This window comes from Micromys minutus (assembly GCF_963924665.1).
Source record: "Micromys minutus genome assembly, chromosome: 1".
NCBI classification, from domain to species: Eukaryota; Metazoa; Chordata; class Mammalia; order Rodentia; family Muridae; genus Micromys; species Micromys minutus.
Window position 1 is genome coordinate 148,099,251 of NC_137969.1, and position 18,058 is coordinate 148,117,308.

Here is an 18,058-nt window from a genome sequence, read left to right on the forward strand (position 1 = left end):
AGAGCTACACAATTCTCAGCGTTCAAAGTCCAGCTCTACAAGTGGGAAATAAGGTCTGGTCTTGGGGACAGTGGCAGGTCTCAGATAAAAAGGAGTTGTTGTTAGGGACTAAATGTACCCTCTCCCACTCAAGTCAGATCTCTTGCTAGTCCTGTGAGAGTCTGCCTACTGAGTGCTATGAGATGTGACAGCCCCCAGGAGTCACAGCACCGCAGGTGGCTGTCTGGCTGTATTGGGAGCCAGCAGATGGAGATGGAGGGGAGGAGAGGATGCTCTTTGTATGAGGTGGGGAGGAAGGGTCTTTAAGAGATAGGAAAAGCAAGAGAAGGCTGAACAGTGGTACAGCAGGGCTTGCTGGGCAGAGCTGAGCCTGGCGGCGTGATGAAAAGGTTGGGTTGCATTGTACCCTGGGTACAATGCTCAGGACTCCTACATCTTTCTGTTCTTAGACATGGTCATTCAACCACTTCACAGATTGGCAGAGGCCAAGAGGACCTCCATGACATGTTTGTCAGAGGATTAGGCCCTAACAGTGGTTCTCAACCTCTGGATTGAGACCTCTTTGGGGATCTTTCAGAGAAGTCAGCTAAGACCATCATAAAACACAGCATTATGATTCATTACAGGAGCAAAATTACAGTTATAAAGTATGAATAAAAACAATTCTATGTTTTAGGGGTCACCCCACATGAGGAACTGCTTTAAAGGGTCACAGCAGGTTGAGAACCACTGGATTAGGGTCTTCCGCTGACTAAAGTTGCCAGCCTTGAAAGTGACAGTGAAAGACCCCCTGGAGGGGTATCTTCCGTCTGAAGAGACCCGTCCCAAGGAACAGGGAGACCACTCACTTCGGATGCAAGTAGCAAGAGGTTTATTTACACAGGTACCTGGGGCAGCAAAGTCTCTCAGAGGACTTGCGCGCCGGACAAAGGGGCAGTTCCCTTTTTATAGGGCTTGAGGGGCAGAAGCAAGGTACAGAAGCAGAAGCATAGTTACAGGGAGGTGATTGGTTGGTTTAAGTGAAGCCAGGGTGAACTGAGGACAAGCCTCAAGTTTTCGGGAAGAGCGGCCTTGGCTCCTCTTCTGGGACAGGGGTATTGTTTTTCGTCCTTGCCTTAACATGTGTGGCAAAATATTTTGTCTTCACTCTGGTTCAGGTGGTCATCCGCAGATATCTTATTTTTACAGAGACTGGGCTGTCCTCTGGCTCACTTCTGTTTCAGTATTTTTCCATCCCTGCCTGTTCTGGGCCTAGCACAAAATGGCGTTACTGCAGCTAAAGCAGGAGGGGGTCTTTCAACAGGACCTTCTTCAGAGGCTGCCAAGGTGGAGAAAGTCCTTGAATGTGTCAGCGAGTATATGAATCTACATCTCTGAGCTGCGTACTTATTCCAAGTGTTCACAGAGAACTCTCTGTGATGCTGGTATGATACCTTTAATCTTAGCATTCAGGAGGAAGGTGCAGATGTGTTTCTCTGTGGGCTCAAGGCCAGAGAGTTCCAGGTCAGCCAGGGCTACATAGAGAGTTCGAGGCGGGGCTGGTTACATTGAAAGTTCCAGGACAGAATTACCCACATAGAAAGTTCTAGGACAGCCAGGGCTACATAGAGAGACTCTGACTTGGGGGGAAAAAAGAAAAAGAAGAAAAGATAAGAAAAGAGGAAAGGAGCTACCGTGGAGGGGATATCGCTCTGTGCAGATAGTAAACCATCTGGTCCCTCAGATCCTCCAGAGGCAGCCTGTGCTCTGCTCATCTGGACCCTGGAGGAGACCCCTCAAGCTCAGGGATTTAGTAGCAGTCAGTGCCTCCCTCAGAGGGCTCTGATGCTGCCCTCTGGCGGGACCACCACTCTCTGCAGACAGATATCTAGTACTTTTATTAAAATTGACAAAATTGACTTTTTTTTTTTTTGAGATGGGATTTCCTTTAGTAGCCCTGGCTGTCCTGGAACAGGCTTGCCTCAAATTCAAAGATCTGCCTGCCTCTGCCTCCTGAGTGCTGGGATTAAAGGCATGTGCCGCCACCACCCTACAAGTTTTCCGTTCTTGCTGGCAGGCCACTATTGGCCTCTCTTGCTCTTGGAGCTTGTTCCTTAGAGAGGCGTGGAGTGGCCCCGATGGAGCACAGAGAGGAAAGCGTTGCACTGGATACCAGCTATTCAGCAACTAGGTTTCCCGGGAGTGAGGCAGCCTGTTCTAGACTTGTCTGCTCTGTGTTCTTGGGTCTGCCACTGACTCCTCTCTGAGATGTTGGAGGGAGTCACCTAAAAATCCTTAGTCTCTGCACGAGTGGTTCTTTGAAATGCTGTGCAATCAGTGAAACTCCTGCTCCTCCTCTGTATGCCTTGGAGGGCCAGTGCAGTGGATTAAGAGAGGGCAGGGCAAGGGGTAGGAGCAGTTCTGGTCTGAGAGGTACCAGTGCCGGGAGGGGCTCTGTGAGGAAGAATGACAGCCTTCATGATCCCCAAATGTCATGCAGGGGACTGTGGCTGGGGCAGATGCCATGGCTCTCTGCTATATAACTATTTCTGGAGCGACACACAGAGGACCTACTTTGTTCTAGACAAACCCCATGCTTCTTCCTGGCAGGTCAACTCTGAGAGAACCATTTTTATAGAAGGGGAAACTGAGGCTGAGCAAGGTTAAGCCCTGGTCATATAATATGAGACAGCAACAGCAAAATTGGGGTCAGACCTGGCTCTACTTGCAGCCTTCCCCTACCTGGCCTTTTGTCTAAGGGGACAAGCTAGTGAGCAGAGGCCCATGGTACACAGGCCGTGCGCATAGGTTCACCTGCCTATGGCTCCTGCTCAGTCTGCTGTGCGTTTCTTGATGCAGCTACTACCGAGTGGATCCCAGCTGGCTCTAGTATGTTTGCGTGTGTTTCCCTCCCCCATGTCTCAGGGCCCTAGAGGGCGGGTTGTCCGCTGGGGCATGCCCAGCAAGCACCTGGGGAGCCATAGGAGAGAGGAGACCGAGGGGAAAAGTCTTAGCTCTCTCTCTCCCCCACACAGGGACTTGGGCTCCTTCAGAGAGTAGTTGCCATGCAGCAGTGTTTATTCAAGAGGAGCCTGGCGGAGAACAGAAGTGCACCAGCAGGGCTGAGGGCTTTCTTGTACCTGCTTGGACGGAGGCCGTGGTCTAGGGCTCCTAAGCTGGGCCAGGGCCAAGGCAGGCTAGGTGGGTGATGCTCAGCCCTTGCCTCCCTGTTTTCAAGGACAGCCTAGTCTCCAGAGCGACTAAGAACCCTGGATTCCTCCACTGACAGGGAACTGGCCTCTGGACTGAGAGGTGAGAGAGATAATGGCATTCGTTTGCTGAGCTATTTGGCTGTGAGGGCCAAGCCTCTGAAATCCTTTGAAGGAGGGACAAGATCCTAAGTTGGAGAAAGCAAAAAGAGCGTTAATGGGGTTGGGGGTGGGGAGGGAAGCTGTGTGACTGTAGGAGAGCCCTGCCCCTCTTTGGGTCTCTCTAAATGAGGCAGACTTGCTGCTGTCAGGCTGGTGTGAGTCAGGGAAGAGGGATGCTCTGGGCTGTTCCCTTCCCCAAGGTTGTGACCTAGGCAGTGGTTGGTTCTGCTCCTCTGGGCTAAATTCCCTGGGGTGGTGGTGCTGCTGAGAACGATGGTGCTGATAGGAGTGGGGACAGTACTGGGCTTGGGGACCAGAGCATCCAGTTATAGTGAAGGTTTGGAAAGATTCTGCTCTGGGTTTGAATTCTAACACCAGGTGTACTTGCTGAACATATGAGACTGGCATTTGCACTTCTGAGCCTCAGTTTCCTTGTATGTAAAGCCTCTCCTGACCCTAGTTTTAAGGGTGAAGATAGGGGTCACTTGGCCAGCACAGGGGCAAAGGGTCCCTTTTATTCTTCTGTCACCGTAAAAGCAAAGATCAGTGTGTTTCTTGCTTGACTGATTTTGGTCTCCCAACACTATGGTTCTACTGGCCGCCATTCTGAATGAGTCCAACACTGATGGTAGGGGTTTGGGAAGATGATTTTGTTTATTTTCTGTTTGTCTCTTTTGAGACATGGTAGTGCAGATTAGCCTCAGACTTGCTAGGCCACTGAGGATGGTCTTGAACTTTGGTACCACTGTCTCTCCAGAGTGTGGTGATCACCGGTGTGGGTCATGGTGCCTGCCCGCAGAAGGCCTCTTTCTGCATGAGGGGTGGAAAGGGCCTCTGTCAGCTGGGCATCAGTGAGGTCGCCATAGTCCATGCTGACACCTGGTGTGGAAGAGACAGGCCCATAGTGAGGACATCTTGATTTAGACATTGTTCTCACAACTGGCTGGAGTTTAGTCCAGGAGAGAATGAGGATGAGGATCAGGGACAGGAGGATATAACCTGGGCTCTAAAGAGACCGGCCTCTGAAGGCGCACTATCCTCCTGCCATTCCCGAGCACCACCATTGTCAGACAGTACAGTGTACTGTTTATGATCCAATTCACAAACAGTTTTTTTTTTTTTGGAACAGTCATAAAGGGAGTGCTGCCGGAGCCTCTGCCCACGAATAGCTAGACATGGCAGACCCTAGGCCCATGGGACCTCACTTTGTCCTTATCACAGCCACCTCCCTGTATGGCTCATTACTCTCCTAATTTCTTCTTCTTTTAGTACAAAGACCCACCACTCATTTCTGCGTCCCCAAGGACCCAGTTCACACATGCTTTCCTTCAGGTGCTTAGTAAACAGTCTCATAGCCAGCCAACCCCTGGGGCCTGGTTTTCTCCACTGAACTCACTGCTGTGGTCATCTCTGGCACCAAATAAATATACAACCATTTGTTTGCTCTGCTGTGTCATGTGAAGAGCCCTCCACAACACATCCTTCCATTTCCCTGGTGAACATTTGGATTGCTTCCAGATTCAGCGGCTAGCCGGCTCAGAGCTTCTGTGCACATTCTTAGGCTTCTCCTGTGGACCAGGCACACAAGATCATCTGTTGCTGGACACCAGGAGCAGAGATGCTTGCGTGGGGTGCAGGCACCTTGAGCTTTGTTAGAGAATGCAATCCGGAGTCCAGGGGAAGGACCATGTGCAACTTGCTTGCGGCCAGCACGGGTTCCCATCACTGTCCACTCATGCCAGCATGTGGGACTTCTCACCTTAATGAAGGTCACTCTTTGTCGAGCAGCGGCCACACCATATTTCTAATCTTTCTCTTGCCACTGGGGGCAGGGATGGGGGAGTGTGCACCTAGCTTTTCTCCATCTTCATTTTCCTTTGCCTATAGGTCTTGCTTCCTTCACCCCATTCTGTGTACGGGCTGCGGGCTGCTGTCTTCCTCCTGCTTTTCCTGCTGGAGCATCAGTCTCTACCCACTGCTGTTACTTCTGTACTGTTGGTCTTTGAGATGCAGGCCTGGGCTCCAGGGCTGCTGTCTGGGAACTGTGGTGTCCATTTGGTCTTCAATGCCTTTGTTCTTGGCCTCGCTAGCCTTGCTTCTCACCTTTTTCCTCACCCTGGGAGTCCCCTTCAATCCCAGGTTAGAACACATTGACTACCTATGAAAGTACCCTCAGTGTCTCCGGTAATAGCCAGCCTTGGGTTCCTGCTAGGATGGTTGATATTCTCCTTTAAAAATTTCACTTAAGACTGTCATTTCGTGTGTATATGGTATCTGTACATGTGCCTTGGCACACGGCAGAGGGCAATTTACAAGGGTTAGTTTTCTTTTCCTGCTGTAGGTTCTGGGGACCGAACTCAGGTTGTCAGGCTTGTGCTGCAAGAACCCTTACGCTTCGAGCCATCTTGTTAGTGCAACAGTTGGTTTTCTCATGATAGGCCTTTGGGGAAAGAACAGAGCTGTAGCCGAAAGTTCCCTGAGGGTCTTGCTGGACCTTTCTGAGGAGCTCTGAGGAAAGAATGCAACAGGTAGGCATTTAGATGGATTAGTGGAATCAAGTTGCTCTGACTTCACCTGAACTGATGTTTCATCCTGAGCCTCTGGGGTCCAGCCCTCAGCCTATGCCCATGGAGCACAGCTGGATAATTTGAGCTTCAGAGATGGGCAGGATAGTTGGACAGCCAAACTATGTAGCACGTGTGTCCTGGTGACCACTGGAGAGAGGTCTTGGTGGGAGGTGGATAAGGAAGATTTCCCCCCCCTTCACTAAGGCCTTGTTAGCTGGTGACCCCCCCATATCTGCAGGGGTAGATGCCCAGGATAGGCATTGACTCCCACTAGCCTTGTGTTTGCATTTATGACTGAATACTGTATCCTCCTGAAGTTTACATGAATGACTGATGTCCTTTTCCCATAGATTAGTGCCAGAGGATGGCCTTCATGGGAGTCATTAAGCTCAAAAAAGGTCATGACAGTGGAGTCCCCATGAGGTTTTGATTGCCCCACAAGAAGGGACCAGAGAACTTGTTCTTACTCTGCTCTGTAGGGGCATCCTAAAAAAGCCCTCAGCAACTCAGCAAGGGCTCAGCATGCCTGAGTTGCCTAGCACAACCTTGGCATCTCCAGCCTGAAACCATGTGAAATTCTGTTGTTTAAGGCAGCTCTTCCCCTGAAGCTTGTGGCCCCATGATTCTCATATCAGAATTCCCCGGGGTTGGGAAAGCTGTTTGACTTCTGTGGTCCTAGTCATGGGTACATGCAGCCCTCTTCCTCCTGAAGCACATGTACATACATACATACACACACACACACACACACACACACACACACACACACACAAAACTAGAAGTCATATTTCTTGGTTCTGTAGTACATAGAAGGGTAGATAAGGTCCCGCTTGTGGGTGTGGGATGTGTGTGGGTTCCCGGTGGCATGCTCCACCCTGTCTCAGGAGGTCATTGCAAGGTTACCAGCCTCTGCAGACTGTGGTCTTCAATGGCATCTCCTGGAGATTTCCTCAGCATTGTGGTACCGGATCTGTTCTTCCGAGTGCCCTGCCTCAGCCAGCACCTGCTCGGCTCAGAAAACCCAGGAGATAATGGTTGGCATGCTCTGTGGGGAGTGTCTTCACTTTTGTTCCTGACCTCAGCTAGGCCTCCATAGCTTCCTGCCCCAAAGGCTTTTAATGGGTCCAGGGGTCCCCTTCAGGACCTGCTGACCAGACAGTGCCCACTGTTGACAGAGATGGCTAGACACGACATTCCATGATGGTCTTTTGATTTTCAGCTCTAGGGATTAGACCCAGGGCCTCAGACATGCAGGACAAAATGCTTACCATACCATACCTTTTATTTTCTACTTTTTATTTTGAGGCAGTGTCTCATGAAGTTGCCCAGGCTGGCCTTAAACTTTCTCTCCTCCCTTTTTCAGCTTCCCATCAGCCATGTTAAAAAATTATATATAATTATAAATTATTATATTTTATACAACACATAGACTATATATAGAATTTTATAATACACAAACTATATCTATAATTTTGTAAATATATTTACTTTTATTCTTTGACAATTTCATACATATAGACAATCTATGATGTGTCCATCCATCCCTGACTACCCCAAATTCCCCAACACACTGCCTTTCCTGCCTCATGTCCTTTTAAAGGACCCACTGAGTCCATTTAGAGCTGATCACTGTGGCCGACTCAATCCTGTTCAGGTAGGAATAGCTGCTGTGTGTCCCTGAGCACATGGCATGTCCATAGCACAGCAACGTGTCCATGAGCACAGTGGCTACAGGCTACAGTGTTTCACAGCCTCCTCTCTGCCCTCCTCCTTGCCCTCCTCCTTGCCCTTCAGTTCCTGAGTTAGTTCTTCTTCTTTGATATGCTTGAGCCTGCGGGTTTGAGATAGGTGTCTCATTTAGGGCTGAGTACCAAGTACCTGTTATATTTTCTGAGTCTGCCTCCTTTATTTTTAAGATTGATTTAATTGTTTATTAGGTGTGTGTGTGTGTGTGTGTGTGTGTGTGTGTGTGTGTGTGTGTGTGTGTGTTGTCACTGTGTGTATGTATGTGGGTACCTGCAGAAGCCAAGAGGGTGTCTGTTCCCTTGGAGCTGGAGTTCCTGGCTGCTGTGAGCTGCCAGCTGTGACTTCTGGGAACTGAACTGAGGCCCTCTGCAAGCTCAGCAAGCACTCTCAGTAGCTAAGCCACTAAGGAACTGCAGCCCGGGTTCTCTAGATAACCTTGTGAGATAGAAGCTTTTAATTCCACTTTACCAGGAAACAGACTTTCATAGAGGTTTACTAATGTGCCTGAGGCCACAGAGTCAGCAGGTGGTCTGGCTGTTGGCGCCTGAGTGAAAGGTCTGACACATGTGTGTGGCTATCAGAAGTTTCCTCAGAAGTGTCAGCTTTTACTCTTCAGAGGTGGTTGTGTGGCCTTGACCTGCTTTCCTGACTTCTCTGAGCCGCAGCCATCTTACCTTTAAAACAAGGGTCAGAACACGCTTTTCTTGCTCTGTTTCCAGGCAAATGACATTCTTTGTCATGCTGCACAAGATGTGAAACACAGTGACACGGGACTGAAGGGCATTGATTTCCTTCATGTAGGGTGTTCTTGGAAAGACTGTGATGATATGCTTCCACCTTGAATTCATTTCCCTACACTACTAACACTTACTGAGGTATTACTATACATCAGGCACTGTGTTTGGCCCTTTTATTCCCTTGTGAGTGTGGGCATGTGTGTGAACGTGTGTAGGTGCACGTTTGTATGTAGGTGCATGTGGAAGCTAGAGGTTAACTCCAGATAGCCTTCGTTGGTACTGTCCACCTTGGTTCTTTGAGTCAGGGTCTTGTTGGCTGAAGGTCACTGAGTAGGCTAGGCTGGCTGGTCCCAGGCATCCACAGGCCTCTGCTTTCTCAGTACCAGAATTACAAGGCCATTGTACCTGTCCTTTTTAAGAACAAACAACAAACAAACAAAATAACAAAACAAGTTCTGAGGGTTTGAACTAGGATTCTCCCGATTACACAGAAAGTGTTTCAGCAACCAGGCCGTTTCCCCAGGACCTTCTTTATCCTCCTGCAGGCTGCTAGCTGGCCTGAGCCTCAGGTTATCTAACCAGCAGAGTGCCTCCAGGGGGAGTGTCAGATCCATCTGTCTTACAGTGGAGGGATGACAGTACCAGCAGTAGTGGGGTGGCTGCAGAGAGAGTGAAAAGGGCCCCTGACTGTGTGTGTGATTTTTCTATGAACTTTCTTCTTGCTGGCCTACAAGCCAGTCTCAGTGGGAACCTAGAGCTCTGAATGGGTGGGAGGGCCAGGGATGTCTCGACACAGGGTGTGGTGGGTGTGGGCAGCAGTCTCCCTGCTCAGGGTGGAGGTGACTTGACACCTGTGTTAATCCACTCTCCACTGCTGTGACGTAATGCTTGGGAAATCTGACTTGAAGGGCAAGTTTGGTCTTGGTGCCTGGGTTCTGAAGTTTCAGTGCACGGTCACTAACTTTGTTTCTGGGCCTGTGGTGAGGTGAGTATCATGGGAAGATGTATAGGGTGGGGCAAAGCAGCTTGACTCATGGTTGTGGAGGAAGAAAAGAGACCATGAGAGAGACGCTGAGGTCCCTGTATCTCTTCTCAGTGATTGGAAATCAAAGTCAGTGATCATCAAGGGCCTAGGCCTGGTTAAAGGTTCCACCCTCCTCTTGTCTCCAGCTCCCCCTCCCTCCCTGACCTTCTTATGCAAATGCCAAGGAATTGTCTGCTCTTAGTATCAACTTCCTGTTCTCCCTTTTATACACCGTCCCCAGATCCTCAAGTGACACTGGATGTCCTCCTCAGTCACTGGCCCAGTTGTTTTTTGACGGGTCTCTCTCTCAAGCTGGGCTATTCTTTGTCTAGACCTGCAGTTCTCAACTTTTGGGTAATGACCCCTTGGGGTCCTTTATTAGATATCCTGCATATCAGATATTACAATTTTATAATTTGCTCTAACAGTAGCAAAGTTACAGTTATGAAGTAGCAAGGACATACTTTCATGGTTGAGGGGTTTACCATGAGGAACTGCATTAAAGGGTCGCAGCATTAGGAAGGTTGAGAACCACTGGTCTAGACAGTTGGTCGGCAAGCCTCAGGCACCCTTCTTTCTCTCTCTGTCCCCCTAGCTCTGGAATTACAGCTGTGTGCCACCATGCCCAGGTGTTTTTATGTGGTTTCTGGTAACAGGAATTGGAGTCCTCATACGTTCATAGCGAGCTTTGTATTGACTGAGCCATCTCCCCATCCAGCGGCTGTGCCTTTGTTAATTACAGCTGTATTAATGCCCAGGAGCACTAACTAGGGGTCAGACCCCACATAAAGTGATTATCTGTTTATTGAATAGGGACTGAGGTTATGTCTTTGCAGCAGCAGAAGCTGGGCTTTAAGGGCTGTCAGTAAGGTGCTTCCAGTCATACATGCTCAGGGAGAGGTGTGATCTCACACACCTTCGTATCTTAGTATCTGGGACATGGTGGACTAGCTCTAGCGTCACACCTCGAGTGACACTTGGAGATTAGAGTCATCAGGACCTAAGGACAGCAGGGTTTCCTCTGGAGGTCTATGGCTGGGCTGCCTCATGGAAGTAGAGGCGGGTGAGGGCTTTGATGTGTGTGGCTGCAGAGCAAAGAGTCTTCAATCTAGCCTAAGCTCTACCTAGACTAACAGGTGTAGTCTGAATTTTATTTTCTGTGTTTGTGCTAGAGTTTCAGTACAGTCTGGAAACTTCCATTCTTACATTTGGTCAAAGCTATTGCTTTCTAAATATGTCCTTTCAGGATCTCATTCCAGGGTCTGTATCGTGGCCACCAGCGCCTTCCCAAGCTAGGCTTCTGGTCACAGGTGAATTTGTTCCTCATGCCTGGACCAGCTGACATCCTGAGTCAGACCCAGCAAGGCTGTTTTCCCACAGTTAACATCTGAAAACTGTGTGGTCCTCTCAGTGCCTACCCATCAAGATTCTGTGAATGTCCCCAGTCCCTCCTGCCTTGACAGTGAATGCTCTTTCTGACCAGTGTGACAGGGCATAAGTACTTGTCCCAGACAGGGTGGCAGTGAGTGTCCACCTGCTTCTCCTACTCTTACAAAAAGTGTCGTTCTTCCTGTCTTGGTGACAATTTGTGTTTACATAGAAACATGGGCTCATAGTGAGTCCTGGAGGAAGCCAAAGGGACATCTAAGGTAGGTATGGTGGCACATACCTGGGGCTGAGATAGGAAGATCTTGAGTTCTAGGCTAGCCTGGACTACATACTGAGATTTTATTTCAGAAAAGAAATAAAGGGTGTATGTGGAGTGAAACCTAGTTTGAACTTTCAGCCTGTTTCCTCCATGTGCTCACCAGTCACCAGTCTGCTCTGAAGGGTGGGATGGCTTTTGCCATTGTAATTTCAAGGTGGTGTGAGTGAGCGGTTGTCTCCCCTTTCCCCCCACACCCCCACTACACTGTTCCTTCCTGCCCTGCTGCCTGGACTGTTTGCTCTTCTCTTTGGGCAGTAGCTCCCTGGAGAACAAGGTGTGTGTGTGTCCCTGGCCCTGGCTCTTATGGTCCGTGAGAGGCACAGGGGTGACCACACTTTGTTCTTGGGGCTGACACTCCCCTGAGCCAATGCTAAGTTTGTTTCCTTTCCACTTGAAACCTGAGTCTTGTCTGTCCCTTAGCCTCAGTCCTGAAGTGGAGTCACCATGGAACCCCTGAGGCCACAGCTTTAAGGGAAGGAGCAGACAATAGTTGTTTATTTGCAGTGGGAAACTGAGGCTGAGAGTAAGGAGTCAGCCGTTCAGGACAATGTGGAGCATTGAGAAATGAGAATCAAATCCTGCTTACTAGAATCTTTGGCTGTTTGAGCTCTTTAGGTTGAGGTTGAATGATCCAACAGAAAGAGTAAAACCTTCATGACCAGAAGAGCTCTGTATACAAATGAGACATGAATTCTACCTAGGAGACAGGGGTTGAGTATATCTGAACCAAGTCCAGAGCTATGTCTCTTTGTCTCTCTCTGTCTCTCTCTGTCTCTCTCTGTCTCTCTGTCTCTCTGTCTCTCTCTGTCTCTCTCTGTGTGTGTTAGCTACTCATGGTTGTCCCATGGGACATGGCTGCTTTTCTATTAGCCACTTTGGCCACCTCCTCTGGAGGCAGGTGCCTGGGAGACCCAGCTCTGTAAAGCTTTGGAGATGGGGGGTTGAAGGTGCACACCTACCTAATGGACTTGTTGATGAATGTACTGTGGTAAGCTAGGGGATGGACAATGGCTTCCTTCCTGTGAATTCCCAAGGACATGGAGGAATGAGGCTGCCTCAGGCTGTGGACATGCTGACTTCCAAGAGGTAGCTGGTGAGGACAGTCCTAGTCACAAGACATTGCAGTAACACAACTAGAAAAACTTCTAGTCCGTGCTCGTGGGCAACTCCACATTTAGAAAGGAGCACTTTATGTAGACACAGGTATCAATAAGCACCCTGATAGCCTACAGTGAGGGAGAGCGAGCCAAGCTCTTGCTATAGGCAAAGCCAGAGCTGTAGCCCAGTGGCTCAGTACTGTTTGAACATCAACAGTTACTTTGGACTTAAAACAACAGGCACATCCTTGTTTTCTGCTTACTAGAATAACTCAATGGGGGCAGGCCTGCGTGGTGGCATCTCAGTCTGTAACTTTAATCAGACTTGAGGTAACTGGAAACTTCAGTCATGACCTAGAGCAAGAGTCTAAATAGATGTTTCTTATTTACTTAGGCTGTCCACACAAAGTGCATCCTCTAATGAGAGTCAATTTTGGGGGATTCCAAAGCCTTTGAAGAGTAGCCCTGAATCTTTCAGGGAAGATGGTGTGCTGGCCAGTATCTTAACCTCTTCCCCCATCTTTCTGGCTGAATAATGGGGTATTGTCTCTGTGGACTAGAATCTTCCCTATTGGCTTGAAAGAAGCACCTCGTTTCATAGGCCTTCCTGGCTGCCATCACCACCATGAGGTTCAATCCTCCTCATAGTCACTGAGGAGAATTCTGGGGGAAAGGACCCAACCAGCTTGTGGTGCAGAGCAGGGAGACAGGGCCAGGTCAGGGCTGGGCACCTGACTGAGCCTCATTCAACCTGCTGGGCCAGACGTTGCTAGGCCCTCCCCTGCTTTCTGGGACCAGGCAGGGCCTGTGGCAGGCTGGCTTCCAGGTAGAAGGAAGGTTTCTCAGTTCCTGAGCTGGGTTTTGTTGCTTAACAAAAGGAAGCTGGCATAGTGCCCTTACCTGTACCCAGACAGCATCTGGAGGGAAGCATTCTCAGGAGTGACACAGAGAGCTCAACTCTGCCACTAAGCTGGTCTGTCACCCAGACTCTGCCTGTCACCCCATTTCAAGAAGAAATGCATAAAGCTGTGTGGAGTTTCAGAGCCTGCACTGAGAGCCCTCTCAAAGGAGAAGGGAAACCCAGTGAAGAGCAGGAGTTGACAGCTGACCCGGAAGGCTTGAGAGAGATGGAAAGAGGCTCAGAGTGAATAAACTGAGGTAAACAAATGGTCAAGGTGGCCAAGAGGGAGAGGTGTGGCTTGTTCAGTCAGGTGAGAATAAGGGGCAAGGCTTAACCTGAGGGCAGCCAGCATTGAGGCAACCCTGCTGAAACCACAAGCATAAGCTGAGGATCAACATCCATCACAGGCTCCAGGCAGCTGTAGAAGAAAATAGAAAGTACTGGAAAAAAGTGATAGGATTTTGCCTTTCCCCCAGGTTTGAAGGTGCCATGTCCTAGTGACAAGGCGTGACAAGTTGATTGAACTATATCAATGAACTTTTTTCTCCAGGATCATATGGCCTTGGAACCCAGGCTCTTGGGCATTTATGAGAGAGGGCAAAGGTCAGGAAAGACAGGAAGGCATCCTGGGCCTGGCACTGCCATCTTCACCTCAGCCCAGCTTCAGCTCCAGTGGATAGCACAAAGTGTTTAAAACTGCTTTGTTTTGTTTGCACACAGGGCCCTGGATGTCACAGACTAGCATCCTTTGGACCCATGAGGCCCGCACTCAGGGCCCAGGGACAACTGCTACCTCCAGGCAGCCTGGTGGGCACCTTCCCCACCCAGGGCATGGACACCCGTGATGATGTCACCCTAGGTAGGGGGACCTTGATGGGCTATGAAACCTCCTCGGATAGTCCAGGGGTCACACTCTGCTGGGGAGGTGCAGCCAGGTGGTGGCTGACACTGGGTTTCCTGACTTCAGCTGCCTTGACTGTCTGCAAGGTTCCCTAGTCTTCTGGGGGTGTGGGGTCTACTGCTTAGGCAGGATACTGCAGAATATAAAAACAACTTGGCAATTAATAATTTAATCAGTTCTAGCCTGGCCTCAGACTCTAGTGGAGAAAAGAGAAAGGCTGAAAGCCTAAGAGCAATCCAGGGACAGAATGAAGGTATTTTATGAGCTCCAGCACAGTCCAAATAGTTTGTTTTCAGGTATGAAATTGAGTCACAGAGAGGGTAGTTTATTTCCTCCTGGTCACACAGTAAGAGAAACAACCAATATACCTGAGTCCTGCTTTGGGAGAGTGTGTGTCTGTGCAGGAGGGTGTCCCCCTGTATGTGGGGCTTATCTGCTGGTAGGTTCAGGTCCTTACGTGGTTCTGAGATGTGCTTGGGAGGGACTGGGCCTAAGAACTTCGGTTACTGGCACTTGTTAAGTGCTGATGGAGAGGACTTGGCCTGTGGGGCCAAAGGCAGGGGAAGGCTTCCCTTTTGTCATTGAATTTTTTCATGTAATACATTTTTCATATTCTTTCTTCTCCCTCAACTCCTCCCAGATCTTCCCACCTCTCTACCTATCCTAATCCATGATCTCTCTCTCTCTTTCTCTCAAACAATAAAAATAAACATGCACCCCCTCCCAAGAAGACAAAAGATATCCAAATGAAATAAAAAAAGACAAAGAACCCAAACAAAACCAACTGCAATCCGTGGAGCTCGGTACTGCCCGGGGCATGGAGCCTGCCCTGGAGCGTGGTTGATTATCAATGTTGCTCCACTGGAGAAAACTGATTTCCCCTTCCTAGCAGGCATCAATTACAAGCAGTAGTAGGTTTGATGAAGGCTTCTTAAAGGGGCGACGCCCTAGCATCTCTCTTCTTTTCCTGTTTTCTGCTCTGCTTCCTCCTTTACTGGGAAGCCTCTCACCTCTGTCCCTTACTAGGGCTTACTGCTTATTCTTCACCGTCTCCTGTCACTGTCACCGGCTCCTCCAAGGGAGGACCAGGTCAGCCTTGCTGCCCTCTGGTCAATGTGTACAGACCAGAATCCCTTCACAGTACAGACACTAGGAAGCGAAGGGAGCCATTTGCTAAACCAAGGAGGGGAAACTAAAGAGCTCCTGGGGAGAGGGGCTTTGCCAAGGCAAAGGGGGGGGGGCACCAAGTGGCAAGGGAGAACATGAGAGGCACTGAGGCATAGCCAGGGCTATGATCAGCAGGAATCAGTTTTACCTGAGGAAGGTGACTTTGAAGGAGGCTGAAGGAAAAAAAAGCCTAAGGAGCTTGACTCCAAGATGGAGGGTGGTAGAAAGCAGGCAGAGAGGGAGAAATAAGACAGAGAAGAAAAAAACAGAGGAGGAAGCAGGCAGAGGGGGAGGAAGCAGGCAGAATTGGAGGAGAGAGGGATGCTAGCAAAGGCTGGGGCCGGTAGGATTTGTGGGATTGTCTAAGGTTACTGCTTGACTGGTCTCCCCATCAGTGGACCAGGCTCTGGAGTGAGGACTAGGTCCTTCTAGCAGAGAAAATGGTAGTGGGTATGGTTGTTCCTGCTCTTCCTTTATGCTCTGGTTTGGCCCCAGAGGGCTCTAAGGTACCATTCTGTGATTCTGTGCCCAGGCAAAGCTGTGGCTCCGGTGGCTGTGTACTGTGGGAGTGTCCCCCGGACGAGTGTTGGCCTCCAAGCGCCCCCACCTAGAAGCATCAACTCCAGTCTTTTTGCTTATGGTGAAGGTGAGGACCTGGCCTGGTGACTTGATCACACCAAATTGCTCTGGTGATTTCTCTGAGGTCTTTGGCATGAGACGGGATGGAAAGGGTCCCTTAGAAACTACCCAGTCAAGGTCGCTGGTCAGAAAGCTAGAACCCAGGCTGGAGGAGAAAATGATGGTGTCTGGATGTTTGGACATTCTCCATCTATAACAGGGTTTTTGGTATCATGGCACAGTTTAAAAATGCTTCTAGAGACTCATTTTAGGACGTTTGAAGAAGTAGAGGTTCAGAGTTTAATGAAAATCATCGTTAGTTACATGGTAAGTCTGAGGCTAACCTGGGTTACATGAGACTCTGTCTAAAAGAAAAAAAAAATCCAAAGCTGAAAATTATACACCTGTGAGCATTTAGATATGACAGAACTTTCATATACCAAATTTTATATGAGTGGAGTGTTGCCTGCTTTTAAGAATTATTTTAAGGAGTAGAGAACCAATACAAAGCAAAGCAAAATGAAAACAACCAAACAACAAACCTTCCCAAATCCCCAAAACAAAAACCTTAAACAGAAAGTAGAAACAAACAAAATATCGTTTGGGTCACCTTCTGCTCCCGGTGTCTAGCTTTAGACTGTCTAGGCAGGGCTCAGCCCCTTTGCTGAGTAGAGACTGCTGGGACTCAGCATATGTGTTCGCTCAGGCTGTGGCTGGTCTGGGAGCTTGGCTGTTGCTGTAGCATGCCAGCTACAGTCCAACCTCTGCAGGTTGATCATCAGGTCTTAGGACTTATGTTAGGAATCCTGAGAAGAGAAACAATGTGGACAAGCTTTTGCAAGCCCCCTACCCACAATTCCCCTTGAGCTTTCAGGTTCTAGGACTCCTCTGGGTCCAGTTGTTCACCAACCCCTTTACTGCTCACAGCAACAGCTGAACACTTTGCTCTCTAGCTTAGGGCACACCTTATATTTACCTTGAACCTATTAGCTCTGGCCAAAAATCCACTTGTGTGCATATCTCTCAGCCTTTCTGCAGCCGGCGTCAAATGTTCTGCCAAGCAGTGAGAAGCCATCACAGCTCTTGAGTGGACATGAGGACCAGAGTAGTCTCATGCTGGATGGTCCTTTGAAAGGCTGGAAGGCCAGGAATGGCTACCCCAGGAACCTCGGAGCTCTACCCTTGGGGCCCCACCCGGTGGCAGCTATCCCCTCCCTGGAATCAGAGGCCAGCAGTGTGGCCCGGGACACTATTCAGATTAAGGACAAACTCAAGAAGAGACGGCTCTCCGAAGGCATGGCAGCATCTTCTCAAGGTGAGCCATGGCCCAGCCACCGCCTACTCTGAGATCAAGGACTCCAGGCCATATGGACTATGAGGGTCAGCAGGCATTCGAGCTTTTGGGGGTGTCCACTGGGGCTGTTCAGTGGATCAGTATCTGCTGAGGCTGGTGCTGTTGTGGAATATGAGGTAGTATTGAGGATGACGTCTAACACATGATGACTAGTCTTTTAGGCTAGCTTAGGGGTGTCAAGGCAGGTCTACCGCACATCAGTAAGTGAAGAAGTGGAGAGGGACAAGAAATTGATTAGCCACTGCATCTGCCTGACAGCAGGTTGGCATTTTGTGGACACACACAGAAGGACCGGATTTTACCAGGCACACGTTGACTTTTCTCCGGAGTGTATTCCTTGAATATATTACTTTCACGTCTCTGACCAGCACACGGAGCAGAAACAACTGGAGGGGAGTGGATTTATGTGGGTGGGGCAGGCAGGGTTGGGGAACTCCATTCATGGAAGTGGGTGCACAGGGCTGAGGCTGGTCCTGTCAAGGCAAACCAGAAAGCTGAGCATAGGGTTGGTCCCAGAGTCTGGGCTGTAAGTTTTAAAGGCCTGTCCCCAGTGACCTATTTCTACCCTCCTCCAGCTGGGCCTATCTCCTGAAGTCTCTATGGTTGCTCCAAATAGCACAGGCAGCTGGGAGAAAGTGCTCCAAACAGGAGTCTCAGTGGGGACATTTCAGATCTGAAGTTTGGACACGACGGGCCCTATGCCATCTATCCAGGGCCACCTGTGCCCCCTGAGCCCAACACCACTCTAGTCTTTCCACCTGCACCATCTTTGACTTTGGCATTTCTACCAAGTTTAATGGAAATTAAAAGGGGCCTGCAAAGCCTGCTGCTTATCTAGTGTTCTGGTGGAGGTTGGGTACAGGGCTGGAGGGAGCCTGGCTCTCTCCT

At 49.5% G+C, this 18,058-nt stretch overlaps 1 protein-coding gene across 1 annotated transcript in view; it reads left to right on the plus strand.

The window, feature by feature from the left end:
* Positions 1 to 13,961: 13,961 nt before the first annotated feature.
* The window catches only part of TOGARAM2 (TOG array regulator of axonemal microtubules 2), a gene marked incomplete at both ends in the record, with an annotated part of 41,578 nt that continues 37,481 nt past the window's right edge, over positions 13,962 to 18,058 (plus strand). The window contains 3 exon segments of the mRNA XM_080911392.1: positions 13,962 to 13,989; positions 15,731 to 15,844; positions 16,844 to 17,131. Of these exon segments, the coding sequence (XP_080767518.1) occupies positions 13,962 to 13,989; positions 15,731 to 15,844; positions 16,844 to 17,131 (430 nt within the window).